The following is a 16,490-nucleotide window of genomic DNA, read 5'->3' as shown; positions in this document are numbered from 1 at the left end:
GAGCCAGGAGAGTGGAGTGAGGGCCAACACAAACTAAGGAAAGCTCCTACTTTGAAAGTGATTTTAAAAAAAATAAATAAAAGCGGAAAAAACACACAAAAGAGCTGGGAGGGACTGGACTCTAGAATGTGCAGAGTCTGCAGTGTCACAGAGAAAACCACAAACAAAGGAACACAAAGTCAAATACCATAAATGTACTCCTCTGTTGTATTTGGCAATCTGATTGCTAAATCTTTCATTTCCTCCACATTCCATTAGCTGCCCTCCTTTCGCTCTACTTCTCACGTCTTGGCCTATCACCACACATCATGACCATAATGCTGTGTCCACTCTTCATGATTAACACCTAATCAAGTCCTCTTTGAAGCCATAGCAACCACCATTTCTCCCCTCTCCTTTTCTCACCCCAGCCTTTGCATCTGACCCGAGGATGGTGAATCTCCCAGTTCAGATCTGAAACAGCACAGCTCTCCTTGGTTAGGCTTGTTTTCATGTTGTAGGCAGAAGTAGAAGCTGGGTCTTATGAAACTAACCACCCTATGGTAGTTGCCGAGGTGCCCTCGACTGCCTAAGGGTTACTGTGAATCTGTTAATTTGGTATTTTGTTGTTGTTATTTGTTTGTTGGTAAATTTTTCTCTGGTTATGGTCTCCTTGTTGATAATATTTAGATTCCACTTGTGTGTAGGAATGAATTTTCCATGAGTCATTAAAAATACTAAATACCTTCTAAAAAAACAGAGGGCAAATTAAAATACGTTGGATCAGAAAATAGGAGACTTTAACAAAGAATGGAGGCAAAGAGTATAAAAAAGGAGGGTGTGCAACTGAATATCAAATATGATGAAAGGGAGGGAGTGACAGCTAAATCAGCCAAGTGCCTGTGACAAACACTTGAGGACCCAAGTTCAGATCCCAGAACCCATGCAAAATGCCGGGAAGTTTGGCATGTGTTATTAACCCCTGCATGAAGTGGTCGGTGTGTAGAGAGATAGGGAGTGAAACCTGCCTGAATTGATGAGTTAAGCCCCAGGTTTAGTGAGATATCCTGCCTCAATAAATTAGGTGGAAAACAGTTGAGAAAAATACACAGTGTTCACTTTTGGCTTTACACACGTGCACATACTACATGCATGTACATCCACAATTACCCACATGAATACACACAAACAACACACAAATAAACAGGAAAGAGAAAGAACTGGTGACTGTCTTACTGTAGTATAAAGCCACTAACAAAATTTGTGAGTAGCCTCGTGCGGCAGAGGATCCAACATGAACAGGAGGTGTGAACAGAGGATGACGCCCCCTTTATACAGTATGCTCATTAACTTGAGGTGTCACTGGAGTCAGGTTAGGGTGTCCCACCAATAGTTTGATCAAATACTATCTAGGTGCCTCTGGGATAGCATTTGTTTAGATATATTCAAAATTTACTGTCTTTAAGTAAAGCAATTTGCTTTAGGTTAAATAAAGGAATGTTTTTTTTTTTTTTTAAACTTACTTACCCACAATGTGGGTGACCCTCAGGGAAAAAAAAAACACTAAACTTTTTCAAGAAGAAAAATTCTCCCTTAAGGCAACAACTTAGAAATCCTGCCTGAGTTTCCAGCTTGCTTGTCCGTGCTGTGGATTTTGGTTTCAAGGCTGCATCTTTAACTCAGGCTAGAAATTGGAGTTTGCCAGCTGCTCTCCAGGTATCTAGTTTGCTAGGCCAACATCTACCCCCCTCCCCCACTTACACACAATTGAAGAATCTCAGCTCATGTATGTATATATGTGTTTCTACACACAAGCAAGGTTTCATTTAGATTTAAGAGTCTGCTTCTTCCTTTATCTTAAAATCTCTTTTAAGTCTAAACTGCTTCTCATTCATATCTGTCTACAAATATTGCCTGATAATATTTTATGAATATAGAAAGCAATTGAAAAAAATGCTTCATGAATACAAACCCATTGATGGGAATATATTTAAAATGTTTTTTTGATAGTGCACATTATAGTTTTATAACAGATTCCCCTTCACAGATCCATTATCATAATTCATGATGTGAAGATGGATATTTGTTGACCAATAAGATTAGAGTTTATGATTAGAGCTGGAGACCTGAGACAATTTCATTAAGCAGGACATAGGAATGATTCAAGGATAATGGCTTATCATCCACTGCTCCGTGACATAATAGTGTCACAAGTCTAAGTGACCACCAACTTGGGCATACAGAACAAGTTATAGCTCTTATAGGTGAGTCCTTATCTTGATGAGTTTGTGAAATCAGCTCTGCTTGCTATTTGTGTCGCCTGTAGCTTATACCAGTCAAGGGAAGAGGTGCGATAAGTTGGAAACTCAAGCATTCATAATAGCCCTGTACATTGTAAAAGTTAGCCATGGACCCAGCTTTTCAGTTCAGTTCATCTTTGCTTCTGGCCTCTGTGCTGCTTGGGGGATGGGCACATGGCCTGGAATATGGGTGCCAAGAGGCCAGCATCTCTGTGCAAGCAAGAAAAGGGTCTCCCCTACAGATCTGAAGCCTTCTCTGGTAACCATCAGGATACAATATAACCAGATCTTTTCAGTCTTGGAGGATATCTTGTTTTCTTTCTTTTATGCCATCAGAAATGATCCAATGTAAGTAAAAATGAAACTCTTGATTGGAAAGTAGTTACTGCTTCTTCCAGGAAAAGATGCCCCAAAGCATGGAAACATAAAATTTCCTTCCACATGACGAAGGGTGAAAGGAAAGCATAAGAGATGAAATGTTTCAGGATTTTCCTGCTGTTCGTGTCAGAGCCAGAAGGCTGACTTACCTCGTCATTCTTCTTCTGTTCGCAAGGTAACACAAGATGGCCACTGCAATATGGGTCACAAGGAACCCGAATCCGATACCCAGCAGAGTCCATATGTCTGGAATTTCAAGCCCATGAAAAAGATGAACATGATTAAAAAATATTAAATATCCCAAGCTGCTGTTTTATGCATAATGTTACTTACAATTCTGTGTGTAAATTAATCCCGCACTAGAAGGTTTAGACCTGATGTGGCATCGATTTCCAGTCCATCCTTGTCTACACCTGGAAAAGAAAAATCATGTGAGAGTTGAAAACAAAACAAAAGTCAAAAAGGAGAAGCCTACTGCAGCAGAACTGCAGTGGCATGATGATGGACAAGAAATCTGGAGCTACCAGTTACATGAGAGAAAGGGCTAAGAAACCAAAATGTTAAGCAAAATTAAAACATTACATTTTATTATTTTCATATGATAAGATTTTGTTTTAATCCATCCCCTTGTGGAGTTTGAAAAGTGGATCGTGGCTTTCACCTATTTCACTTTTCGTTGGAAACATTGACTCTTTTCTCCCCGCTTGTATCCATTCTCATTTTATCCTTTGTGTCATTTGTCTCAGATTCGAAAGCTCTCATACTGTGTGGCTTTCTTTCTGTGTGCCTGTCTGTGCATGAGGATGGGGGCCAGCAGACAAACATGGGGATTCCTCTGGTTCCATTCATCTGTTTTTGAGATGGAGTCTCTCATTGGCCTGGACTTGACAGATAAGCATGGCTAGACAGCCAGGCAGATTCAGGACGCACCTCTCTGTCTCCTCAGTGCCAGGATTCTAAGCACATCACCAACCTCTCTCCCTTTCTTTCTTTAAAAGATGGATTCAAGGTATTGAACACAGAGCCTCATGTTTGAACGGCACACACATTATTACCCAAGCTTCTCCAGCATTCACATTTTTGGTAGTGAAGTGATTTAGATCTTTCAGATAATAGAGCAGTTCAAAATATAGATTAGCAAACATATAAACCAGAATACAAATGTTATTTCTCATCACAAACAGATGTTTCTTCAATTGCTTAGATTGACAACTAATTTAGATTGATATCATCATCTGTATCTTAGCAAAAAATATTCAGATCACACCAGGCTACTGTCACCTACCATATTCAGGAATATAAAAGGTAAAACTGGTCACACTGGTATACATAATCCTCAGAACAATAGAATCTGGAAACAAATTGCCCTTCTAAAGGATGTATTTTTTTGTTTATGACATAGTTTTTCTCTATGTTGCATTGGCAACCTGTAACTAATTCTGTAGACCTTGCTGGCCTTGATCTCACAGAGACACACTGGCCTCTGTCTCTCAATATCTGGGATTAAAATCAGTGCCACCATGCCCAGGCAAACATTTTTATTTGAAGTAATTTTTTCTGGTATAATGAATCCCCACATGAGTGTGAAAGTTAATATCCATGTTCTTATTTAGCAGAAATAGTGAGACACAATCTAAAGTGATTTGGGTTGGATTTCCTTCAAGCTTACTGAGTGTGCTAAAAAATCATTTTAAAATTAACTTTTGAATATGTGTTTAAACCTGTGTGTCAGAAGCATTGCTTACTGCATTGGCTAGTTTTATGTCAACTTGACACGAGCTAGGCCTTTAGAGAGGAAGGAGCTCAGTTGAGAACAATGCCTCCACAAGATTCATAAGATTGAGTTGTGGGGCATTGATGAGAGAGCCCACCCCATTGTGAGTGGGGCCACGCCTGGACTGGAAGTCCTGGGTTCTGTATAAAAGCAGGCTGAACAAACCATGTGGAGGAAGCCAGAAGCAGCTCCCCTCCACGGCCACTGTCTCTAGGTTCCTGTCCTGACTTCCGTTGGTGATGAACAGTGCTGTAGAAGTGTAAGCCAGACTCTTTTCCCCAAGTTACTCTGGTCACGATGTTTTGTTACAGCAACAGTAACCCTTACTAGAATACTGTAAGCACATGGTTTCTGTCTATCTCCCTTTTAAGTTTGAAAATTTGGATGCATGAAAGCAATTCCTTCTCTAAACTTGAATTATTTAAATCTAAAAGCCCTAGAAGGTCATTAGAGTTTTCTCTTTTGTTTTCAGTCCTTTAAAAGTAAAAATCCAACACAATCTGATAATGTTGAAGTTTCTAACATTCAGGTGAAAATGGACTTATTGAATTTGGAGTATTTAGGTTCTATTCTCATAATACTTAAGACTGTGAGTCTTTTATGTTTCCTTCTTAGCCCCCATTACACAATGTGTGCTACATGGCAATCTTTCACACATGTGTGCTAGTGTGACTCACAGATCCTTTTGTATTCTGTCAATTCTGAGTTCATCGTGTGTTAACTGGGTTCCTTCAGACTTTAAACAAATACTACATATTTGAATATGTCTATCGAGTTAAATTCTGTGGGACTCTCCAAGATGCCTTTGGAGAGACAGAGTGGATGATTCTCATCAGCTGTCCGAATGTTCTGTATCAGTACATCATCTGCCTGTGCCTGCTGTCCATCTACCTATATATTTAGATAGTGACATTTACATAGAACATGGTGAAGTGAATGGGGAGGGGGCAAAAGGAGAAACATTTACAGGGTTGCAGAAAGAATTCAGGACATTTAATGTGCTTTCATCTCTGTCTCTCAAAGGAAGCCGCCTCTGTGGAAAAAACACTGTTTGAAATAATTGTGGCAATTTGATCCCTAGACTTCTGTAACTTTTCCAGGACATAGTGGTCCTCTGCTTTTGAACCAGATTCTGAGGACAGTAGTAATACTATGCCAGGATGGTATCTGCCCAACCTGCCAGCAACAGTACTGAAACAAGATTTTCTGTTGCCTCTCCTGGAGAATCGCAGTCAGGAAGTGAAAGAAGAACTTTCCTTCTGTTCTAAATACAGCGGAGTGCACTCATATCCTCCAAGCTTACCCTAAATCCCTATTAAATATCATGGAGATGTTTTTAAAAGAAATATTAGCATCACTTTCATCATCATTTATAAAGGAGCCTTTCTCATTACTGAGTCAGTAGGGTTAAAATAACAAATGAAAAGTGAGACAATTCCTAATGCCCCAGGATAAAGACTGTTTGAGAATTTAGTAGTATACTGGGTGATTTTATACTTGTCAGAGGTGAAGGCTTGAGGCTCATGCGGGAGAAATGAGGCACAGAAAGTGGATAGGCTGAGAGACTGGAACCAGTGAGCTTTGGTTATATGGCTGAGCACCAAAGAAGAGTCATCCAGACAGGGACAGTCTAGTCACAAAGACAAAATCTGGGCACTTGGTCCAGTAACTTGGCAGGTTTGGGACTGTTGCATAATTGCCTGAGGCTAGAGACTTGTTCCAACAAGGAATAGGACAAAGATTCATCACACACCTTGACAATTGAAGTCTAAAATGTTCCTCATAGGAAATTATTTAGCTACTTTATGCCTAGGCAAGGTTGGAAGCAAACATGCTTTTGATTTTTTCATTTTACATTTCAATCTCAGTTCCTCTTCTCTTCTTCTCTTTCATTCCCCCCACCTCCCTTCCTCCACCCAACCCCACCCCTCCATCCACTGCTCAGAAAGGGTAAGTCAACAAAGTCTGGAATATCAAGTTGAGGCAGAGCCAAGCCAACCCCTCTCCCAGCCCTGTATCAAGTCCTGCCTCCATAGGGATTTTGTTCCAAAAAGCCAATTCATGGACTAGGGATAAAACCTGACCCCACTGCCAGTGGGCACACAGAACTGTCACCCACATTCCGAGGGCCTAGTTTTATCCTATGAAGGTTCTGGCAGTACATATTCTAAAATTGGAATGATAGAGAGAAGATTAGCATGGTCCCTGCACAAACACGGTTTTATGTCTCGTGTATTGCCAACATTATCTATGAAGACCATGAGTTATGCTAACCTAGTATGTAGCATTCTAATTTAGAATGCTCGGATCTTGACATCTCTCTCCCTCCCTCTGCCCTTCCCTCCTTTCTTCTGTGCATGTGTGAGTATCTCCCTATTTTTTCATGCCAAGAAGAAAAAAAATAGGTCTAAAATCTTTGAATTGTTAATTATGTTATTTTTAAATGCAGTCATTTTATATACATTTACTTTGAATAAAGGTTCCCATGTGCAAAATACATATAGAAATCTGATTTATTTAGTTTTATACATCTGTTTTAAGTTACTTTGCATATATATATGTGTGTGTGCGTCCGTGTCCTACATTTTAATTGTCTTATAACTCTTGATGATCAAATGGTGACACAATTATAGTGAGTATTGTGAAAGCTTCTCCCAAATTCATTCCATCAATCCCCTGATATTAAACTCTGTAACTTTCTTTTGGTTTAGGTGAAGTGGGACCCATGGTAATGCCATGTCCTCCCTTTGATACAGGCATCAGCATCCCCATCAGATTCCCATCCAGCAGAGGTGGGTTTATAGATAGACATGGACATTGTCTATGCAAGTGCTTGGTCACAAAGGGTTACAGTTTGATATCTATTTCTCCTTAAAGACTTTCTTCCTCAACTCAGATGTGAAACAGGAAGCATGCTCGAAGTCTTGTTGCAAGCTCAGATAGTCCCTTTGGCATCGTTTATCTGGAAAGGCCATTCTGAGGGTGGGATTGACTAACAGGAGACAGTCTGTGACGTCACTGGGAGATGGAGAAATTGTGATTAACTCTATAATCTCCTTTGTGTTCAAGGACCAATTACCCACAGCAAGACTTTTGGCCTGAATCAATAAATTTAGTTAGCATTCTGACCACTATGATTAAAGAGGCATGTTTTAACTTTTATTTATGTGTGTCTGTGTGAGAATCTGACACATGTGTTCTGAAACCACAGAGGCCAGAGGGGGCACTGAGTTTTTCTGGAGCTGGAGTCATGAACATTGTGATCCAAGCTGTGTCTTCTGGGAATGGGCTGGAGCAGTGTGCGCTTTCAACATATTGCTAGTTAGATCTATGATTTAGCATTTAGAAGACAAGCTTATGTGCTTTTATTACATGCTTTTCTACTAACAGGTTCAAACTGTTAAATGCACACCTGTCACTTTTACTAGGAGGATCCAAGATCATGCCACACTTACAGTCCAAGCTTAGCATATTACAAACTAGGGCATGTTTCTCCATTTCATCCTTCATGAAATGAAAGCACGGAGAACTTGATTCTTACATCCTTAAGGAATGCATGTTGAAAAACTTTCCACTGTGGCTTCTCAGACTGTCCTGTGCTGACTGCACATGCTTCTTTCCCGTGGTCTCTCTCAAGTTAAAATATGGAGCATAGTTGACATACTAGTACCTGTTACTATACTTTGTGCTCATAAGAAAAAAATCATGGTTAGTAGAAGATTCTGGTATGGATGGTCTGAACGTGTCTGTTTGTGACACTAAGCCTTACCTGGGACATATGGAAGTGCTGAAATATAGGGCGAGAGTGGGGCTAGGAAAATGAGGACACAGAGGATACTTGGACACTGGGAGAAAATCTATTTTCTAGCTCCGTGACTTTATACAATCCAGACATATCAGAAGCATTTATAAAAAGACGTAATGAGAACTACAGAACTTGTAGGTTAGAAACCCACAGAAAAGATGCATGAAACGCTACCGTTGCAGATTTCACTAAGAGGTTGCCTATATGGAATTTTGTTTTTTTATATTTATTCTAGTCATGAATCTTCTCCGCTGAACTTCTATTTCTTGTCCTAACAGTCTGGTCTTTAAACTAAATCTGACAAGTGTTGATTCTAATCCTTTTGGGATGCTTAATGAAAATGGAAGAAGAAATATAGTCATTGGCAAATCTTCTGATTTCAAGGCTTACAAAAAGCATCCCCAAACCACGTAATATAGTAACACTCTTTAAGATTCTTGGTGAATGTACATGGCAAGGAAGAGAGGGAGGTGTTGGATGTATTTCTACCCACTATATAGCAATTTCTCATGTAGAGAAAAATGGAGAAATCTGGAGGGTTTTTCTCGAAGTCAGTGTTTCCTGGGTGATGGACTGGGACTATATCAAGAAAATGGTGTAGGGAAATATAACTAATTGCTTAGCAAGGCACCTTAATTCGCTATAATAGAAAATAGGAAAGCAGGAGGAGCCACTGAATAATCTCAGAACCACAGAGTGCTGCAACTCCGCAGTCCATGCCAGTGATTAATTTGCTTGGACTAATTTCTCCCATGACTAATTAGCTCCAACATGTTTTCCAAAATTCCTAAGTACTAGGTGGAGCCCACCTGAAAGAAAAAGATAAACATCCCGCTCCATTCATGCATACAGGTCTGTTTTCTTATACAAAGAAGAGAAAGGGAGAAATAAAATGTCATTAGATTCTTTCAAATACAGCCCACACCCTAATCTTTCTTCAATTTTAGTAGGTCCTTTGCTGTTAGCAGGTTTTAACCGAGGTGCCACTGAAATCAACCAGTTCTGGGTGTGCTCGGCAACACCCATTCGTTACTTTCCCACACCTGCAACACAAGCTCATCTTGTCTTTCTTGTCATTTGTGTATACACCCCAGCGATTTGTCACACTGCCAGGGCCAAGAAGGAGCAGCTCCACACTTACCGAGCTTGCGTTCATGGACCAATCGGTGGGACTCAGGAGAGGCTTTGCTCTGGCTGCTTAAGTGAATTGTGTTGTTGGCCCAAGTGATAAATCAAGTTTAGCTTCTTTATATTTGTTCTAATAGATCTGAAGAAAGCAAAGGGCATTCAGAGGGAGGGTTCCCTCATAAAGATGCTGTTACCTGAATATTCAAACTTAGAAGATAGTGTGCATGACAATGAGGTGGCATCTAATACTTGCCACAGATCCAGGAAATTTGAGGAACACACATTTAATTGTGTAGTTCTTGTAAGTATGAACCATAAAGAATCTCCAACTTACTTTAAAATGTTATATCCCATCAGGAAAAAAATAAATAAGAGTTCCATGTTTTAAAATATTGGGGATGGGAAGACAGTCTGAGTTCGTAAAGTGCTTGCTACAAAAGCATGAAGACTGGAGTTCAATTTCCAGCACCCCAGTAAAAAGCCAGACACCCAGTAAAAAGGGGGTGTTTGCTTGTATTACCAGCCCTGTGGAGGCAAAGATGAGCGAGTTCCTGGGGCTAGTGAGAGGCCCTGTCACACAAAGCAGGCTCTTCTGCTACTCCTGAAGTTGATCTCTGGCCTGCGCATACACACATAGATACACATGTACATGCACTTGCACACTGTACAGACACATGAACATGCACACATCTGCCTCACAAGGTTTGAAAGTCAAAAAAAGTAACAAGCTCTTATGTGTGCCTCTTCAATGTCATTGCAACCATCAGGTCACATCGCCTTCACCTCCTGAATCAGTTTTGTCCTTCAGTCTCATCGCATGCCTGCCCTTGGGCCTGGCTGAAAGCCACTGTCACTTTGTTGTGGGAACAGAATTGACTTTCTGGTCTTTAGAGTAATGTTACATTGTAAAATTTCTCTGACGCTAAACCTTCACTGTCTCCAGTGCTTGTAGAGCCCTTCCAGGTAAGATGGTTCTGTGCCAAAACGCCTTCCCTGAAATGGGCTGCACAGCTTTGATCTCAGTTTTCCTTGTGATCACAGCCCCCTAGCACTTGTGCGAAGTCCTCTCATTGAGATGCTCTTTCATACTCTATGACTTTTCATGACCTCAACTGTCAATGGCTGGAAGATGGCTTCGTTTCTTTATCAACTTGGACAAAGCATTTATCCCTAGAGATCATCGTCTTAGGTCACTGGAGAATTTCTTTTGTGGCCTGGCTTGACTTAGACATTCCAAGTTTGTCACCCTGGTGTCATGACAGCACTTAATCCCACAGAACCCTAGTGGTCAGTTTCCTGTTGACTTCTTTCAAACTAACTTTATTGAGGGAAAGCCCTATATGTGTTCTCTCTTAAAGGATCTAACCAGCCAGCACCATTTTGTGTGTAAATGTTTGCTTAAAATAGTCATAGTAAAATAACAGCAGCTAATATCTGCTATTAGAGTCATCAGCACACTTCTCTTCTGTGCATACACAGTATCCTCTAACCTTTAGAACTCCCACTTACAGAATTAGCACACCATAGAGCCAACCGGGACACTGGCCCAAGCACTAGGAGATGAGTTTGGCTCTCAGAGTATCAGAGCCAATAGCTGAAAAGTGGTACCTAACAATTTTTCAAATGGTATTGACTCTTCTGTTCTGAAGGCCCTATTTTGGGAACCCCTTTCTGAGAACAACCTTTGAGGAAAAAACTAACTATTCTTAATTTAGAGAAGAATCAAAGCAGAGAGCCTTGTCTTTTTATACAGTGAGTTCAGGTTCCTTAATCTACTTGAACTTTTGTACTCATACCATATTAAATATTAACAAAAAATTAAGTTCTGGTTCCTCATAAAATATTGTTTAGGTATTATTAGATTCTGTCCTTGGGGGGGGGTGATAATTCAGAGATGTGTGCTCCTGTGTGGCTTTTACTGCAACCTGAACTTGAATCCTGATTCCGACTGCACAGCATTTCATATGTAGGCAGGAAGCATATTTATAAGTTATTTCAAATTATTATATAAAGAAAAACTTTAACTACTTTTGAGTAGAAGAAAATTGTTCTTCGTTTACTATGTTTAAACAGGTGTGTGGTGAGCTGAAATTGTTGAATAGTATGAAATATTTCCAAGTTAAAAACCATCACAAAGTTGATGTTTTGCACTTTGTGTCACCCCTGCTTTCCTTTCGCTGTTATGAAGTAGCAAGTTCCTGGAGCTTTATGGGTAGCATAACAAACAAAAGGAAAAATGAAAGAAAGAAGAAATAAGAATATAGCTAAATAATTCACAAACTGGACAATTGGTAATAGACTATTGTTAGTAGAAACTGGAACCTTCCAAGATTGAATAAGGTGAAAATAAACAGGTTTGCTGTGGAATATTAATTGCAATACAAAATAATTTGAAGGGTATCATTTTGGGGAAAATTTTTTTTCTCTCCATGAAGTCAATTTTTTTCCTTTAAAAACATATTTTGGACTTTTAGTTCCAGCAAGAACTTTTATTCATACTTTATGTCCTACACACTGAAACATACATGAACAAACAAACACAACGTGGGGAGGTTAAGACGAAGAAAGAAAGAGTCACGTGTTGCTGGGTTATGGAAGGAATTTCACTATCTGTGTTACAAAGCCTGGGCTAAGAACTGTAGGAGTCTTAGACTGGCTCTGACCTTTTGGTAAAGAAAGGAAGGTTTTAGTTGTAAAACCCGAACAAAATCTGAACTCCTGCCATGGCTCTGCACCAAACTGAGGGAGAATTCCAGGCTCAACACTCGGCTTTTCTGAGAAATTACTGAGCACTTTCTGTTTTTTAGTCTTGTTTTAGGTTCCAGGCAACTTCATCAGCAGATTGTGTTCTTTCTGGCTTTCAGACACACATAGTATAATGGCAATGCCCTTGCACTACACACAATTAACTTATTCTTGTCTCATATGTCTTCTGTGATAGGTATACTCTATCCATATCTTGAGATATTTTTGCTTTCATATAATTGTCATTTTGGCTCTAATCCTAATCTCTGAGAAGGCCTTAATCAAAGATCTCAGATGCAATACCTTTCACCTAGTTTCTAGTAATCTCCTTAACCCCATTACCTTTTTTTCTTACATCTCTTGTAACTATATATGAACATTTGACTTCACACACACACACACACACACACACACTTAATTTATACTAAACTGTATGAGTAGAAATCTGAAGACCAAACTGGGGTGAATGATTTTGTAGAGACAATATAAATTGTGAACATAATTTAAGCAGAATATACAGAGTAGTTTCATAACACAAGCAGTACTGAATTAGTCTTAAACATCTTTCAAATTAGGCATCTTAACCACTCAAAGTCTCAGGAAGGGGCCATATAGCATTCTCATCCGGTGTGTGCTGTTTCAGAAAGAAGTCATTGTTTGCTTGTTGTTAGGACCTCACAAAGTGTTATACACAAGGGAAAGGGACAGTATGGCCGTTTTTATACATGGCAAAGTCTGAAGTAAACTGGCAGCAACCCTAATGTAAAGGGCACATGTAGCCTGCTGTGATATTTCGTAAGCACAGCCTCATCTCTTCATAAGTAGTTCTAATACAAAGGAAAAGGCAGGTGAATTTGTACAAGGAGTACATGAGACGTAATAGCACAGTGGACACCCCACTGTTCTAAGTCACCAAGGGTCTATGTCCAACAGTATAGCTACCTCCCCTCCCCCAGCCACAGTTCTGATGGCTTTTTTTCTAGGTCTCATTGAACAAGTGTCAACACAAAGTTTGTCTAAGTATAAAATCAATCCAAAATAATTTTGCTGTTTATGTAGAATCTTTTCATTTCTATCATGGTCTAGATCATTTGCTGAGGAATTCCCTTTAATTTTTAATAAACAGTTTCAAATTTTTAGTAATTTTTAGGTTATATATATGTACATGTACACGCACATACATATACATATGAATATAAATGAATATGCCTTTAAACAAATGAAAGGTTGAAAATTGTTTACTTTGGTTCAAAAGGCTAAGTATCTTTGCTACATATATCCAAATAACACATTCTCAAGATCATAGATTGACTGCTTTTGGAGATGTGTAAAAATTCTGTATTAAATATGTTGGCTTTCAACATGCATGCTTTTTGCACTTGTGAATTCATTAATACTCAGACAGAAAATATTTGGGAAAAATCATGTGAAATTACATAGATATTTTTGACATTATCTCCTAAACAATATACTATGATAAACATTTACATCGTATTTACACTGTACATGTATTTTAGTAATACAGACATGGTTTAAAATACACAGTCAATTTGCACAGTATATATGCAAATACTCAACCATTTTCTATAAATGTCTTGGACAGCTATAGAGTCTGAAACACACATCAGGGTTCTAGAATCATTCTCCTGTGGATATTGAAGGCTTATAGCACATTTAAATATCTCTAACTAAGAACAACTGAAGAAACATGTACATCAAACTTCTATTGAAGGGTGTACATAATATAGTCAAATATTTATTGTGTGTATCTAGGCACACATGCACACATCACAGAGTGGCCTTTGCATTCTTTATGTGTCTTCCACCATCAGATTAACTGATGACCTCTCAAAGTTTTCATGCTTAGACAAAGCAAAGAATAATGGTCTTTAACATGCAGCAACTGAGAAGGAACACTATGGATGAGCATGTGTACTTAGCACATAGTTGGGGTCTCTGTGATAACATTATAATGGCTAAGGTATTGATGGTAGAAAAATTACCTGAAGTACTATTTTATTTTCTGAAGATCTTATCAATTTTAAGGACAAACTTCATTTGACTTCTGGAAATACTCTAGGTGAAGAAGGTGGAAAAAATTTTAAAAAAACAAGGCAAAGAAAAACAAGACATAGAAAGTGATGTAACAGAGAATTGTGTTACAAACAGATTTTGTCAAGATGTAATTGTGCAGTTTCTGTCATGGTGAAACCTAATAATGACTTTACCACATCCCATATATAAAAAAACAAGCACTTCTTGTTCAACTAAAATGTATGTGCTTGTATTTCCTGAGGGTCTTGCAACATTTGTCAGGAAGCAGATTCAAATTTTTAGTCAGTTACAACTGATACTTACCAAATATTGCTTTTGTTTATCTTGCTAAATATATAACTATTTTTATATCATGTTATATTGGTGTGTTCATAACATGCAAATATGGTGAAATATATTTGCATTTGTTTCACACATTTGATTTGCATATTTATACCAGTGCAAGATTTTTAAAGCTTACATTGGATAATTCAAATATTTATCAGACCCTATATACCATATATTATGTGCTAAAATGTCTTTTAAAATTATTGTAATGTTTTGAAATAAAGATTTTATAGTTTTGTGTTCAGAAATATTTTTGGATGACCAAATACTACTCTCTGAATGCTGGAATAGAAGCACAAATAAAAACTCCCTTGAGCTCATGAAATTAATATTTTATTGAAGGGAACATGGTGGGTATGGATGAGAGCATACAGTGAACAAATATAAAAGTGAGTATGTATTTATTGACAGAATCAGGGCACAACTAAACACTAGACAGGAGACTATGAGTATATAATAGATAACTCTTTCAAATTACATTTTTAGGATTTATTGATTTAAAATTTTTATATGTACTGGTGTTTTTTGTTTATGTATTCCCTGCATGGATGTGATGTGGGAGTCCCCTCTGTGTGCTGTGATTACCATTAATGAATAAAAAAACTGCTTTGGACTTATAGCAAGACAGTACTTAGGTACTCAGGGAAAACTAAACTGAATGCTGGGAGGAAGAAGGCAGAGTTAAAGAGATGCCATGCAGCCACTGGAGACAGACGTGCTGAAACTTTGCTGGTAGGCGACCACCTCGTGGTGATATACAGTTAATAAATATGGGTTAAATTAATATGAGTTAGCCAATAAGAAGCTAGAGCTAATGGGCCAAACAATGATTTAATTAATACAGTTTCTGTGTGATTATTTCAGGTCTAAGCTAGCTGGGCAGCCGGACACCAACAAGCAGTCCTTCTTGCGACATGTATGTGTGTTCAGTACCCATAGACATCAGAAAAAAGTATGTGATCCCCATGAACTGGAGTTACCAGTTCTCATCTGGGTTATGAGAATCAAACCCAGGTCCTCTGTAAGAACAGTAATGTTTTTAAGCACTGAATCACTGCCCAGGCACACTCTCAAGAAGTTTTAGCATTAAATGGAGATGGATCTGTTGAGGACAAGTCCAGATAGTGGGTTGAGTGGGGAAGTGGAGAAGTGGGCGCTACCTTGTCTCTTTAAGGAGCTGGCTTCAAGATCATGTTTGTAATTCAGTGGGGACTGGTTTCTGACAGACAAAACCCACACAAAAGGAATTCGTGGGAAAAGGGGAATAGGTCCCAAAGCCCCTGGTGGACAGAGTCTTTTCAGAAAGATTCTGTAAAATGTGACAGGTGATGGCCTGTGTATAAGTTTCCTGGTAGAACTACTTGACAGTTCTCTGATAAAGAATATCTTAGAGGGACTTGAAGGGAAGTGATTGGCAGAAGCGGCCCTGTGGGGTGGGAGGCATGCCAGGGGTGATACAAGCATGGGGATCATTTCTGACTCTTAGACAAGAATAAAACTAGAAATGTGAATTGTTTAAAGTCTCCACATGAATGCATGTGTAAGGTCTCCACATAAATGCATGTGTAACACTGCGACTCTGTGGGTAGCATTTGTGCTTCTCGTTTTTTTATTAGAGTATCACGTGACTATAGTCACACATGTGCAAGCTGCACTGGAAGTGCAGCTCTAACTTATAAATGGTAACAATTTCTTCAGCTGCTTCTTATGCTGTAAGCTTGGAACTTGCTAGATAGCCTAGGATGGCCTTAACCTACTAATCCTCCTGCTTTCACTTCTCAAGTGCTTAGATAATAGGCATGAACCACCACAGCCGGATCCTGAATCTCTATTTTTAAATAAATGATACCTATAATTTTATTTATTTCACTGTTACAAATAATTTCTCTATATTTCACAGCCAGCACCTCCTTTCTGCTCCTCCAATAGCCATCTTCTCCGTTCTCCATTTCCATGTGTCCAAATTCAGGCTGACACACACTCACACACACACACACAC

General features: G+C 38.9%; 1 protein-coding gene and 1 pseudogene across 1 annotated transcript in view; one reads left to right on the top strand and one right to left on the bottom strand.

Annotated features, from left to right (window-relative positions):
* Positions 1-16,490, bottom strand: part of Malrd1 (MAM and LDL receptor class A domain containing 1) — a 583,538-nt gene that overhangs the window by 29,563 nt on the left and 537,485 nt on the right. Inside the window, exons 36-37 of the mRNA XM_013348957.1 lie at positions 2,991-3,070; positions 2,807-2,903 (exon numbers count right to left, since the gene is read on the bottom strand). Coding sequence (XP_013204411.1) covers positions 2,807-2,903; positions 2,991-3,070 — 177 coding nt within the window. The remainder of the gene's footprint in view (positions 1-2,806; positions 2,904-2,990; positions 3,071-16,490) is intronic.
* Positions 6,581-6,681, top strand: LOC113456911 (annotated as a pseudogene).

Source organism: Microtus ochrogaster, chromosome 16, assembly GCF_000317375.1.
Source record: "Microtus ochrogaster isolate Prairie Vole_2 chromosome 16, MicOch1.0, whole genome shotgun sequence".
In the NCBI taxonomy this organism is placed as follows: domain Eukaryota; kingdom Metazoa; phylum Chordata; class Mammalia; order Rodentia; family Cricetidae; genus Microtus; species Microtus ochrogaster.
This window is presented reverse-complemented; position numbering and strand designations above follow the sequence as displayed.